The sequence below is a fragment of the Pseudonaja textilis genome, chromosome 2, assembly GCF_049901715.1.
Source record: "Pseudonaja textilis isolate UNSWEBS1 chromosome 2, rPseTex1.2, whole genome shotgun sequence".
Lineage (NCBI taxonomy): Eukaryota > Metazoa > Chordata > Lepidosauria > Squamata > Elapidae > Pseudonaja > Pseudonaja textilis.
Genome location: NC_141991.1, coordinates 146,758,375 through 146,772,538, shown reverse-complemented (window position 1 = coordinate 146,772,538; position 14,164 = coordinate 146,758,375). Strand labels below are relative to the sequence as shown.

At 39.4% G+C, this 14,164-nt stretch overlaps 1 protein-coding gene across 9 annotated transcripts in view; it reads left to right on the top strand.

Annotated features, from left to right (window-relative positions):
* The window catches only part of L1CAM (L1 cell adhesion molecule), an 89,852-nt gene that overhangs the window by 26,365 nt on the left and 49,323 nt on the right, over positions 1-14,164 (top strand). For 6 of the 9 annotated variants that reach the window (XM_087925795.1, XM_087925793.1, XM_087925789.1 and 3 more), the window contains exons 2-4: positions 3,677-3,864; positions 12,082-12,096; positions 12,346-12,451. In XM_087925795.1, the coding sequence (XP_087781921.1) occupies positions 3,774-3,864; positions 12,082-12,096; positions 12,346-12,451 (212 nt within the window). In that variant the 5' untranslated portion in view covers positions 3,677-3,773. The remainder of the gene's footprint in view (positions 1-3,676; positions 3,865-12,081; positions 12,097-12,345; positions 12,452-14,164) is intronic. The other 3 variants (XM_087925797.1, XM_087925796.1, XM_087925790.1) reach the window with 1 other exon arrangement.

Below are 14,164 nucleotides of genomic sequence, written 5' to 3'. Positions count from 1 at the left end.
ATCATATGATCACCTTTTGTAACCTCCTGACAAGCAAAGTCAAAAGGAAATTCACTTTTAACAACCATATTACTAACTTAACCATTGTGGTGATTCACTTTACAATTCTGGCAAGAACCCAATTGTAAAATGAGGCAAAATTCACTTGACAAATGTCTCACTTAACACCAGAAATTTTAGGCTCCGTTGTCATCATAAATCGAGGACTACCGGTACTCAGTGGATCAGTCAGTCTCTTGATGCCCTGCAGAAAAATCGGCTCAGAGCTAGCAAATTATACAGGCCAGCAGACCAAGCTCCTCGAAGGTGCAGCATACTTCTAAGGCACAGAACATTTTTAAATCAACCAATTTTCCCTCCTCCCTTAACAGAATAAGAACAGTTGGAAGGGACCTTGAAGGTCTTCTAGTCCAACCCCCTCCTCAAGCCCCCTTTTCAGACAAATGGCTGTCCAATCTCGTCTTAAAAACCGCCAGTGTTGGACCACCCACAACTTCTGAAGACAAGTCATTACACTGATTAATTGTTCTGTCAGGAAATTTCTCCCTAGTTCTAGGTTGCTTCTCTCCTGGATTAGTTCCCATCCATTCCTTCTTGTCCTGCCTTCAGGTGCTTTGGAAAATAAGTGGACCCCTTCCTCTTTGTGGCAGCCCCTTAAGGATTGGAACATTGCTATCAAGTTGACTGCCCAGAGCAATAGTTATCTCAAGCAATTTCTAGGCTAGAACAGGAATTCTCGGACCATAGATAGTTCGAGGACTGATTCAAACACCGTCTGAATTCAGCAAGTGTTCTGTCTTTGGGTCTGAATTCCATTGCTTTTGTTTCCATCTATGGCAGTAGTGCAGGGCAGAGAATCTAGTCTCTCAGTGCCAGGACACAGCTTGTGTAAACACCAGGTCTGGTTTTCATTCCAGATAAGGCAATCTTCCCCATCGTTACAACTTCTGTATGCGTTGTTCTGGAACTCCCTTCCTCCAATTAAGGAAAGTGCTAATTGTGAATGATGGGAGTCACTGGAAGATCTGGGAAGGCTAAGCCAATAGATATCCAGTGCCAGGCCTTGGAAATCCACTGCTACTCAGAGGCAAAATGTGACTTGCCATAGAACAATTTAAATCCTTTGTGTAGATTAAAAGAGCTCAAGCAACAGTAAATAATTATTCCATTCCCAGTAACTGCTTTTATCAGCCATGGGTTCAAAAGCTCAAGGCTTTTTGTGCAATCTGTACTCAGCTGTTTCTATATCAACTGCTGCTGGTGCTATTCAAATATAAATTTCACATTGTCGTTTCACGGGTGGCTAAAAGGGGCGGGGCAGAAGAACCCACTTAGAATAAAATATAGATGGGGATTAAGACAACTGTCACGTTTACTTAGACACCGTAATTTTATTTTGTTTTTTTGGCTTGCCCCATGCCCCTTTCCCCCAGACCCTGCCTACACGCAAGCCTCAACTCAAACAGAGCTTAAGCGTTATTTTTAAAAGCTTTTGTGCTTTTTAAATAGTTACAATTCAATGGTTATCTTTGCATAACTTGGCTGACCCAAACAGTTGTTGCCCCTGGGGAAATATTTAGTCCCATGTCCTAGCAATGCTCAACTTCAGACACCCCAGTCAGACAGGCAAAGATCATTTGGAGGTCATTATTATTTGGAATATTTTTGTTTTTTCTCCTGCAACAGAAATAAAAAATCTGTAACAAGGGAAAGAAAGACAAAATTACTAGAGCAGCCCAGTTATTGCAGGCTTGTTCTAGGACTTCTGTACGAGCAGCTAGATTTCAGATCTAACTCTTCATTGTCTCCCTTATGGCTATGATACTCCAACCATCCCCTTTTCAATGATCCCTGAAGGTTCATTGCAGGAAATGAAAATTAATTTAGCTGACTGACTTAATGACTTTCTCAGGGTATCAAGGAAAGATAGTTTGATCCAGTGGTTAAGGTGCTGAACTAGGAGTGGAGAATTGCCATAGTCTTAAGCACAAAAATCATCCGTCGCTGTCTCTCAGCCTAGAAAGAAGGCTGTGGGAAATCATTTCCAAAAATGTAACCCAGAAAAACTGCATTGATGTGTCCATGTAGTTCTCCAATAGTCAATATTGATTTTAAAGAAGTTATGTCGGGAGATTCAGCCCAACTGGGGGCAGCCTATAATAGTTATTTTATAAGGGGACTCTTGGAGGGTTATGCCTAGTCATTCTGACTCAACAACTGATTGGATTTAATTGTTCACACGTTTCATCTAGTTAAATGTCTTGCAAACAAGATGAACTGAAATTACATTAGATTGCAGCCAATAACTTCATTCCTGACAAGTCTATCATGTATGTGGCAACTCCTTTCTCATGTGTAGACCCATTAAGTTTTTTCCAGGTTATCTACGAAGAAGCAGCCATAAGGGCCCTCTTTAATCTTAGCAAGAGAAAAATCAAGTCAAACCACAGGAGAAGCAGTGAGAAGTTACTTTCGGATCATTTAGCCTTACCTAGGCATTTCCCTTCATTTGATGCTTCCCCTTTTCCCACCACGTCCCCATGTTTTGCAGGTGAATGCCTACAACAGGGATTTCATTGTATTTTCATATTCCTCCCCCCCTTCATTTAATGTATCTGGAGGGTAACATTTGGAGGAAGATTGATTAAACTCACAGTGGAACACTGTACAGTACCTGTGTAATGGGCTGCACCTGGCTAGGTGGGTGACAAGGTGTTCAAGCAGTGATGCAGCTTCAAAACTGTGACTGGAGTTTTCTGGCACCCCCATGCGTTGACATAAACCCTTTCATCTATTGACTACCTTGCTTGTTCTATTTTGTTTTGTTTTTTTAAAAAAAATGTTCCTGGGGTCATCAGAAATATCTGCTGGGGTAGGCTACCACGTTATGAATATATGCTGACAATAAGAGCTGATAAAATGGAACTTTATTGAAATCTACTGTGTTTGATGATTGTCTTCTGCGTATCCATTTTATCTCTTCATCTTTATGTATATCCAGGGTGTTCAAAAACTCATTTAATCTCCCCACTCTCTTTTATCCTCCATTTTATTACTCTGTTTATCTGCCTCTCTCCTCTCTCCCATTCTCCTTTCTCTGCTATTTCCATCCATCAACCCTCAGTTCTTTTCCATTAGTCCTTGCACAAGCTCCTTTCTTTTTCTTTTTTCCCTTCAACACCCACCCTCATAAAACCTTCTCCAGATTCCCACCCCCTCTCCACTCTGCCTCCTTATGATCCATTCTCTTTCTCCCTGAACAAAAGAATCTCTCCCCTTTTCCTTCCATACTGAAAAGAGATTCCAGGGCAAATTCTACGATTTGGGGTGTACTCTGCCTTCGTTCTAATTTTAAGGATATCCTAATTTCTATTTTTCTTCGTAACCCTCTCCCCGCCCCTTATTTTAATAGTCATTGTGAAAAGAAGGATGCTTCACTAATTGCTTATCCACTTCACACAGCACGGTCCTCCAACAAGTTGGACTGAAGGATGATACAAACAAATAAACACAGGGCTTCACTGCTTTTTTTCCTTTTCTCCGATCCATTTTGCAGTCTGCACTACAGTCCTTGGGGAAAGGACATTTTACTGGGAGGGGGAAGGAAACCAATTTACACTCTCTCTCTCTCTTTTTTTTTTGCTAATGCATGCTCTTTCTCTTGTTCTTTCTTCAGCCACAAGTCACATTAGGGCTTGTATGCAGCTGTCTCCTTCTTGGCTATATTGCTACCCAGGTGAAGAAAGGAGGCCTGGCCTGTGTTGCCAGAGAAGATGGCCTCAACACCAGCCTGTCTGCTGATGCTGTGGCCGCTGGTTCTGATTTTCTGCGACCCTGCAGAATCCATCAAGTTTCCTGAAGGCTGTGAGTAGCAACGATTATTCTGCTTCGTGTGCTTTAAAATGGGAAGGGTGGAAGCTCACCTTGAACATAGCTTTCACAAGCGGGAGGGTCTGTGAGGGATTCTGACTGTCTTTGGTTAGTTCTGGATCAATTTTGGAATCATGAAACAGCACGGAAATGTTCTGGAGGTACGTGATTTGGAGGTGTATGAATCTTTCATTTTCAATGTTTTATTAGAGCCGCAGAGAATTGTGTTTAAGGCACCTTTCACTGTTTTCTTGACTGAATTAATACTCTGCTGCTTCTGTGAGAGGTCAAGATGACAAACACAGAAAAGAGTCTGACCAATTTTATTTCCAAACAACTCTGTGAGATAGGTTGGAGAGAGAGAGAAAGAGAGAGGGAGATACAGAGAGAGAGAGAGAGGGGAGAGAGAGAGAGATGCTCAAAGCTACCCAAGGAATTCCATAGTTAACAGGGAGACCACTCCCCAACCACTATAGTGCACTGTCTTTCCTATTATTTATGATATTAAAGTTTCTATAATGTTCCACATCTCAGTCTAAACAGTATCATCAGAAATCTAGGGGAGGACCACTTGGGGGAACAACTCATATTGCCACCCTAACAGGATAGCCCCTGCCCCAAAGAAGAGAAGTATAGAGGTAGCAATTACAACATTCATTTAACAATTATTTTGAAGTTATAGTGCACTGAAATATTGACTTATGACTGGTCCTCACACTTATGACCATCGCCTCATCCTTACCTTCACATAATCAAAATTCGGGCATTTGGCAACTGGCATGTATTAACCATGGTTGCAGCATCCCAGAGTCACATGGTTGCTCTTTGCAACCTTCCTAGCTTCTTCTAGGGGGAAAGCTAGATTCACTTAAGAACTGCAATAATTTACTTAAAAACGATGGCCAAATGGTTGTAATATTGGGTGACTCATTTATCAAATTCCTTGTTAAGAACAAAAATTCTGGACCTAACTGTAGTTGTAAGTTGAAGATTTACAACTATATTAATGTTGAGCAATACAAATGGGTGGTTCTGCATGGTTTATGAAAAGAGAAGAAAGATAAATGGGGAAATAGGAATCACTAAGTCCAACACTGAAGAGAGTCTTTTGCATCCACCTGCTGCATCTCAGCTTTATGAAATGAGTTCTACACACTATGCCATCGTTTGGTGAACTTCTTACTAGTCATGAACATTTTTTCTACATTCTTTGATATTTGCTGTGTGCAAAAAATTTCATATTTCTGACATTTCACAACACTTAGATAGATTGGTCACAATACCATTTAAAAGGAGAGAGACAGTTCCAATAGACAATGAACACAACTCATCTATAGTGTTAATAGTGGAAGCTACCCTTTTATCTTCTAGATATATAAACTCATCACATTATTTATTTTGCCTAACCATTATTGTTCAAGAACAAATTATGTATTAACTAGACATAGTTTAAACCAATACAGTTTACTATTCTCCCTAATTTCCTGCCCTTGAAATATCTATCTATCTATCTATCTATCTATCTATCTATCTATCTATCTATCTATCTATCTATCTATCTATCTATGGTTATTCGGGTTTTCTCCCGCATAAAATTGGAAGTATCTAGGCGATGTTTCGATTAAGTCTCATTCATCATCTTCAGGCTTGTGTCTTCAGCTTTGGGCTTCTCGGAGTAATGTGAGCTTGCAGCTGCTTCTTCCTTTTAACTGCTAGTGGGGGTGTGACTTGATTGGGTGGGGGCTTGGCTGTGTTCTGATTGGGTGGGAGTGTGTTCTCATTGGTTGGGGGGTTGGCTGTGTTCTGATTCGCTGGGGTGTGTTCTGTTCAGGTGGGAGCTTGCTTGTGCTCAGGTTAGTCTTAGTTGCTGGGGGATTTGAGCTGGTGGGTTGTGATCCTGCTGTTTGGCTTCACGTTCATGGTCGTGCTGTATCTTCATGGTGGGCGTCAGTTCACTTCATGTATGGATTGGAGGGGTTTGAAGCGGGTAGTTATGCAGCTGTGGTACAGCTTCTGGTCCGTGGTCGTGTCACATCACTACCTGTTTCAAACCCCTCCGACCCATACATGAAGTGAACTGATCCCCACCATGAAGATGCGGCACGACCACGAACGCGAAGCCAAACAGCAGGATCACAGCTCACCAGCTCAAATCCCCCAGCAACTAAGACTAACCTGAGCACAAGCAAGCCCCCACCTGAACAGAACACACCCCCAGCCAATCAGAAAACAGCCAACCCCCCAACTAATCAGAACACAGCCAAGCCCCCAACCAATCAGAACACAACCAAGCCCCCAACCAATCAAGTCACACCCCCACTAGCAGTTAAGCGGAAGAAGCAGCTGCAAACTCACATTACTCCAAGAAGCACAAAGCCAAAGACACAAGCCTGAAGATGATGAATGAGACTTCATCGAAACGTCGCCTAGATACTTCCAATTTTACGTGGGAGAAAACCCGAATAACCAAAGATCCACATACAAATACCCATGAAAACCTCAGAAAACATATATATATATATATATATATATATATATATATATATATATATATATATATATGTGTGTTGTGTGCGTGTATGTGTATGTGTATCTGTATGTATGTATGTATGTATGTATGTATGTATGTATGGTATTCAGCTTTGTTCGGGTACATGTAAGTACCCGCGAAAACTTAAGAAAACAAATATATATATAATACCATATACATTCACTGATTCATGCAGTCTTTTGGTTTTTTTAATTCTTATCTCTCTCTTTTTGATAATCTTATCAACTCCTATATCTTTCTCTACAAAAACATCTATATATATCTATAACTTTCTATCTCAGAACATCTGCTCTTCTTATATTTGTTTTGCAATCCAAATTTCATTTGGTCTATGACAAAAACCCCTAAATGTGCTGGACAGTTGCTGGAGACTTTGTTTTACATTTCAGTCCATGTTCATTCAAGACCACTTTTTCTTTACCCTGTATAATCAGGCAATCCATGTTATATGGAATATTTCTTTATATAATATGAATCACATTCTAGATTGAAATCCATGTACATTTACCAGATCAAATTGCAATAGCAGTTGCGGTACAACATCCAGTACTGTAGTTTATGCTTATTATAATTTGCCAAATTTATAATTTGCCAAATTTAGAAGGAGTTACAAATCTTGCCTTCTTGTCTTTTGCACACTGATTTCAGTGGCAGTTTTGAATCTTCTTGCTTGTTCCTCGCAACAAGCTTTTTAACACAGGCCAGTTTTCAGTACCAAGGACAGCACACAGAGACCAGGAAGCAGGTACATTGTCTTTTAACACTAGGGAGAGCATTCAAGGTTAACCTCTGCTGCTTCCATGAATATCATCCCTTCACGAGGTTTTATCTTGTGGTGGTGCAGCTAATAAGCACGAATTCTTCTGTTCCTGTCCAATTAGTGAAAGTGTACATTAGAGCAGAGGAGAACAATGAAGAAAAAAAGAATCCCGATGCGTTTAATTTTTTTTAATGTCTAAATCCATGGAACAAAACTGGTCCTTCCTGTTTTGGCAACTTCTCTGTTAGGCATAATTCATACTCTTAGATGTGATAGCAGGAGATATGCTTGCATAAAAGTTGGATTTGTATTTAATGCAAGAGAGACATGGGTAAAAGGAGGATTTTTATCTGTGTTCAGTGTCAGTTGGAATCTGACCATCTGGAGGTTGTGAAAGTCTGAAAAGAAACATATGAGTGTCTAAATAAAAATTATGCTAAGAAGCTGCTGCATTATTTTATAGTAAATCAGCTTCATGAGAATGATACTAGTTGTATCAAAGAAATCTTTAAAAAATCATGTGGGCCAGAGAGTCTGAGAGGAGCCAAATGGCAGGTCCACAAGCATTGTGTTGTGTACTCTTGATTTAAACCAACCTCTTACAATGGTTTCATGGAATAAATAGGATGTTTTTGACCAGGATATGAAGGACCAAGGTGAAGCCAGTCTGATGGATCTTTAGTGTCATGGAACTCTGTGCTGAGGGGATGAATACTGAAAAGGATTTTCCTTGATGGTGTTAGCCTGATTTTTTTTAAGCTTGGTTACTTGGCATAAGGTTTTAGAAGTGGACTTGAGTATATGAGAAAATTTATGTGTAGATATTATGCATTGTGGTGACAAAATTTTGGTGACATCCATTTCTGTTATATAAATGTTTTGTGACAAGCCCTAATGGCTGCATTTTTTGAGATACTAATTGTTACTGACATTGTCCAAGAATCAAGTTGGGAAGGGGAACTATCTAATCCAGAATTATTAATGGAAACCACAATAATATGATGGCTAAAGTATGATTTTTTTAAAAAAAATAAACAGACCCTAAAATAAGAAATAGATATTCTGGTCCATTCTGGATTTTAAATTGCTATTGTATCTCAGTAAATAATAAACTGCAAGACTGGAGACTGAGACATATTTTAATTCATCCATGCTAGAGCCTCTTTCCTTAGAAAACACTCAAACACATCTTTCTCCTTTTATTTTGCCCAGAACAGCAGCCCTGTGAGCTGGTTTGGGCTGAGAGAAAGTGCTTTCATGGCTAAGCTTTCATGGCTAAGGTGGGACGTGGGACATGAACTCACGGTCTCTCGCTTTCTAGGCTAGTGATATATATATAATCTTGTTGTTATATCAGTTGTTTTAAACTGATGACTATTTGAGAAGGGAAATAGCAGTCTTTTGCTTTAGCCCATAAAATGAATTGTTTGTGGCTCTCTTAGTATTGTGATCGGTTACAGACACACACACAGTTTAGAATAGACAGACTCTAATTCAGTTTATGGGAAACATAATCCTATTTATTATAAGTACTGTTGTAGTATAGTGTAGTATATTGTGAGACATATGTCTCATTATAAATTATAGTGTAATAACTTTATTTTTTTACATTTCATACATTGTATGCAAATTAGTTACCCCCCAAAATGAACAGATTACTAATTTTAGCTATTGATTCTTATCAATATTTATTGAGTTGATTTCCAAAAAGACTGATGAATGGACCCCCCAAATTATATTGTATCTATTAATATACTGTAATTTTGAGGTCCATTCTCCAAACTGTTTAGACATCAAATCAAAATCACTTCTATTTCTAAATAATGATTGATTCCCTAATAAATTTAAGGACTTATTTCCCATTTTTATTTTTTTGAAGAACTATGAGTCTTGCTTTGGGCTCCAACAGGCCCCTGTGATCATGTTATGATTTGCAAATCTTAATTTGCAGCAGTGATAACAGTGGTTATGAACTCTTTCTATGAAAAGCTCATAAAAATTCACCTTTCTATTTTGATGCTTTATTATTATCCTATTCCACTGCCACCACCCCACCCTTACTGTCTGTGTTTGTGTGTCTTGCTCTTCCCCTCTCCCCTTCTGTCTGGATGAGTAGGCAAGGAGATCCCTGGAGACCCTTCCCCTCCGCTAATTGGATCGGAGCTTTTTCCCAACCTGTCGCTGACTCAACCAAACACAACACTTCCTATAAGAATCAATTCAGCTTGTTAAATTAAGGGGGTTGAGGAGGCTAGCTGAATGTTTGGCCTTCTCCATGACACGTTTGATCTGTAAGGAAGTGAAAAGACGTTGGCATAGGAAATGTCTTTCTACACCCACAATAAAACCCCCAGGTTATAAACCATTCTCTGAGAGGGCATTGTGATCTGCAAACATTCATAAGCAATAGTGTTTATTTCCCTGCTGTGAAAAATTCACCTGCTGTTTTCAAGCCTTGTCACTGATGCTAAGGATACCATTTCAGCACTTTTTCCTCCCCAGTCCACTGGCAGTCCTGGCTGCACAGTACACAACCAGCTAGCCATCTGCGACTCTGATGGCTCTGTTCATAGTCCCTAGAAATGTCAGGCAACTTTTCTTATAGGGCATTGAATAAAAATGCAGCACTTAATGTAAAGAGCGCTGTCTCATTGTGCTGATTGACCAGTGAAATAAAGAAGAGGATAGATTGTGGTTTTATAACAAAGCACACATGCTTTGCATGCAAAATATCCTGTATTCAGATCTTGGCATCACCTAGATATGTCTTAATATCCGGTAGAGTTACTGATAGCCAATTTGGATAATACTGAGTTGAATTAATCCATTGACTTAATTAAAAATATTTTTAGCATAATTGTCCCATTATTTGGTAATCTGGAGTGTGTGTGTGTATGTGTGTGTGCACGTGCATGTAACAGTAACAAGTGTGAATAATGTTTCAAGTATAAAATATTTTGAGCCTGAAGTGGGCTAACTGAACACTGCGTAAACACAGTTCCAACCTCACCAGGAGTTGTATCAGTTTAAAACGGGCACCCCAAATATAAAATGTGTTTGCTCTAAACTTAGGGTATTTGCAGTTGTACTTCCTATGGGGATGGAACAGCCTGTTTTAAACATCTCTTACTTATAAATATAGATTTGTAGAGCTGAATATGGTTATAAAGGAGAGTCACCGGTATATCTTCTCCAAATGTCCATGCATGCATCCATTCCCGCTAAAAACATGCTCATATACAGTATTATATCTGTACATTATTTTATTTTCAATTTACATTTTTTTTGTTCTGTGCTATAGTATAACATTGCAAAGCTTCAATATTGTATCATATGTTATAAAACATAACTATCCCCTACAGGTAGTCCTCGACTTATAACAGTTCATTTAGTAACCGTTCAACAGCACTGAAAAAAGTGACTTCTGTCCATTTACAACCTTTGCAGCCTCCCCATGGTCATGTGATCAAAATTCAGACGCTTGGGAACTGATTCATCCTAATGACGGGTGCAGTGTCCTGGAGACATGTGATTACCTTTTGTGATCTTCTGACAAGCAAAGTCAATGGGGAAGCCAGATTCATTTAACAACCAGGTTATTAACCATTGCAGTGACAACTGTGTCGTAAAATTGGGCAAAAACTCAGCTAACAAATGTCTCAGTTAAAAACAGAAATTTTGGGTTCAGTTATGGTCGTAAGACAAGGGCTACCTGTATTTTCCTGTACTCTGCATTAAGGTGAACTCTAGAAAGCAACTGGCATTTCAGAGAGCAAAGAAAGCTCTGAATTGAACTGGCTACTAAAGAAGTGTTCTCTCCTCTTATTTCACAATATATTGCAAAAAAAAACCTCTATTCCAATTGTTTTAGTCTTCAGGTAATTTTTGATGGGAACACAAGTTTGCTTAGTTCAATAACATTTCTCTTAGAAGTACTGAATGCCAAATCAAGAGGTACGGCTTTCCAAGCAATGAGAAGTCTGAGGTAATCTCCACAGGTCACTATTTGCCAACTTGATCTCCTCTTCCAGATGCCCCAGGCTTCATTACTAACTATCTGACTCCTCATAACCAAATGAGAGTTATTGAAGTTCAAATTTCTAGAGAGTATCAGGTTGGGAAATCTCTTGTGAGGGATAGTTTTCCTTAGAACTGCGACTGAGATGTTTTCCTTTTTTAAAAAAAACTGACAAATCTGTATTAAGAACAGATGGGAGAAGCACACAGGCAGTAAAAGTCTAGTTACCTCACATCTCAGATTTGCTACTTTCAAGATATCTTACTAATGAGAAAAGGAAAAGGAAACAAACCAACAAAATAAGTAAAATTAACCTTCCTGTCAACAAAAACAAAAACACATATTAGTTTCACCCTGGGAGTTGGGCATGACACAACCAACCATTAGTCAATCATCACTTGCTTGCCATCAGCATCTAGACTACACAAAGGGTAGAGAAGGTGATTTTTCCACTTTTAGTGAACATTCCAGACTCTGTACTTTATCCGATGAGGTTTCTGCAACTGTCCTGCTTTCAAATGCAGATTTTTACTCACTCTGCTTTTCTGTAGAAGTACGGTTTTCACATTGCCTTGCTTTGAATTCTCTAATGGTGCAGAGGAACACAACTGTCTCATTCACTGCATATGACATGCTGACATCCAGCTGGCTTTCCCTGTCACTTGTACCTGATCATCTCACATGTGGGTTCTGTCTTGTGCCCTTGTGCTTTTTACTTAAAGTATGCTCATTTGGCTGATCGTGTGGTTTATGCATTTTTCTTCCTTTTGGTCTTGCTCTTACAAACTACATGCTTATATTTTTCTTGAGACACAGGAATGGTGGAATGATCACTAATAAGCACTTCTCTCTTTTTCTTTTGTTGCTTTCTTGCTGACCCAGTTGACCGGACAAACTGTGAGTCTTCCACGAAATGGGTGATGGTGATGATAATGATGATTGGGCTGGGATGAGAGAGAAGAAGCCAGACAGTGATTGCTTTGCTGATCTGAATAGTGCATTGCTATACTTTTATACTCTGTCTGCAGCGTGAAGCTATCACATTATTCTTGGGTAGGGTGAGGTCTTCAAAGTATGGGACCAGTGGTCCCTTATGTGCTGGATTTTTGGATTGCTCATTTTCCGTCCCGCTTTTCTGTTTCTTAGTACAACAACCACCTGAATTCACAATACAACCAGATAAGGAGATTGTTTTATATCCCACTGATGAGATTATCCTGAAATGGGAGGCTACTGGAAATCCTTCGGTGACGTGAGTGTCAATATTGTTCCCCTTATCTCAGTTCCATTCCAAATGGAAATCATTTAGTGGGAATGTTCTCCTTATGATCCTAGGGTAGTTCTGTCCATATCTCTGAGAGCTAAAGACCAAATCATATCTTTCCTTGCTTTTATTTGTCGAAAAATAGAAAAATTTCTGTGTTGTGGAAAGGCAAGGAAGAATTGGTCTGAGGAAATAGATTTAACTATTTTTTCTTAAGCAGTTTCTCTGGCTCTCTGATTTCTCTGGTTAAAATTGTTCTTTTTTTCCCCAAGGCAGGTACTGGAGTGTAATATCAGCAGCTTTATTTGGGATGTGGGGGAGGGGAAGTTGGGTTGGGGCCACAGTTTGAATAAAAACAGTTAACTACCATTCCCTAGTGCTATGGCCATAATTTAATTTAACATCGTCTCCCCTCCTCTCCCCCCTTTCAACCACGAAGAAAAAGGCATCAGAAAATCTAATCATTTATTTCCCTAGTCAATGTAGTTTGGCCTGGAGACACTCTTTTTTTTTTTTTATTAATGGAGGCCCTCTGCATGTTGATACTGGGAAATGTTATTGTTAGAGAAACACCCCCAACTTGGTGTTTGATGATGCTAGGAAAGGTGGAAGAAAAGAGAAGAGGATGACCAGCAGCAAGGTGGATGGACTCAGCTACAGTGGCAATGACTGCACTGTTGGATGACCTGAAGAACCAAGTTAGGGACAGATTGTCTTGTGGGGGGAAATCTATGTGGTCACTAAGAGTCAGCACTGACTTCAGGGCACATAATCAATCAATCAATCAATCAATCAATCAATTGAGGTAGTTTGCTTGAGAGAGAGTGATTGACCTAAAATTCTCCAGTGACTTTCTGTGACTGAGATGGACTAGGTAATCGCAGATTCTTTATAATTTTCTCCATGTTTAAGAGTATGTGGATGTGTAGTGCCAACCTCACTCATCCAACTCCTATAGAATTGGGCTAAGAATACTGACTTCCTTGGAAAGTCGTTATAGAGATAATATATATAGAAAGAACATTGAGAATAACAAAAAAAAGGCATCTAATTACCTGGTGCACTTTTTTTCTACCTTCACCTCAATATTGAGTTCTTCTCACCACTGCCTGGAATAGGCCCTGCAGTTTTCTTGGCAAGGTTTTCTTCAGGAGTGGTTTGCCCTTGCACCCCTTTCAAGGGCTGAGCGAAAGTGACTAGTCTGAGGCCACCCAGCTGACCTAAGGCATGACTAGAACTCATGGTTTCATGGTTTCTAGCCTGCTGCCTTAACCACTAGACCAAACTGGGTTCTTAAAGATACTATACAGTAATAATAATACAAGACATGATAATTCTACTAGGAGCAAATCTGTATGAATACCACTTTTTCCAGCTATAGCCTTCCTCTGTTGTAATTCTAAGTCCCAATTTTGATTTAGAACAAAGCAATCTAAAAATAGTATTTATCTCCTAAATATACAGCCCTGAGACTGCTGATTTTAGGAATGGATTTCCAGTATTGATATTGGACATTTCACAGGGCACAGGGCTCCTAAATTCTGCTCTGTTTTTAATATCTCCATTATTCCCTCCTATGCTGGAAATGTCCCTGACCTTACTTGGACCTCTGCTTCTCTTCTAATTGATTTCTCTCTCCTTACCTCAGTTCTTGTGTGTATCAGAAGAATGATGGTTTTGCCTGTTTTTAAATCCCCCAAC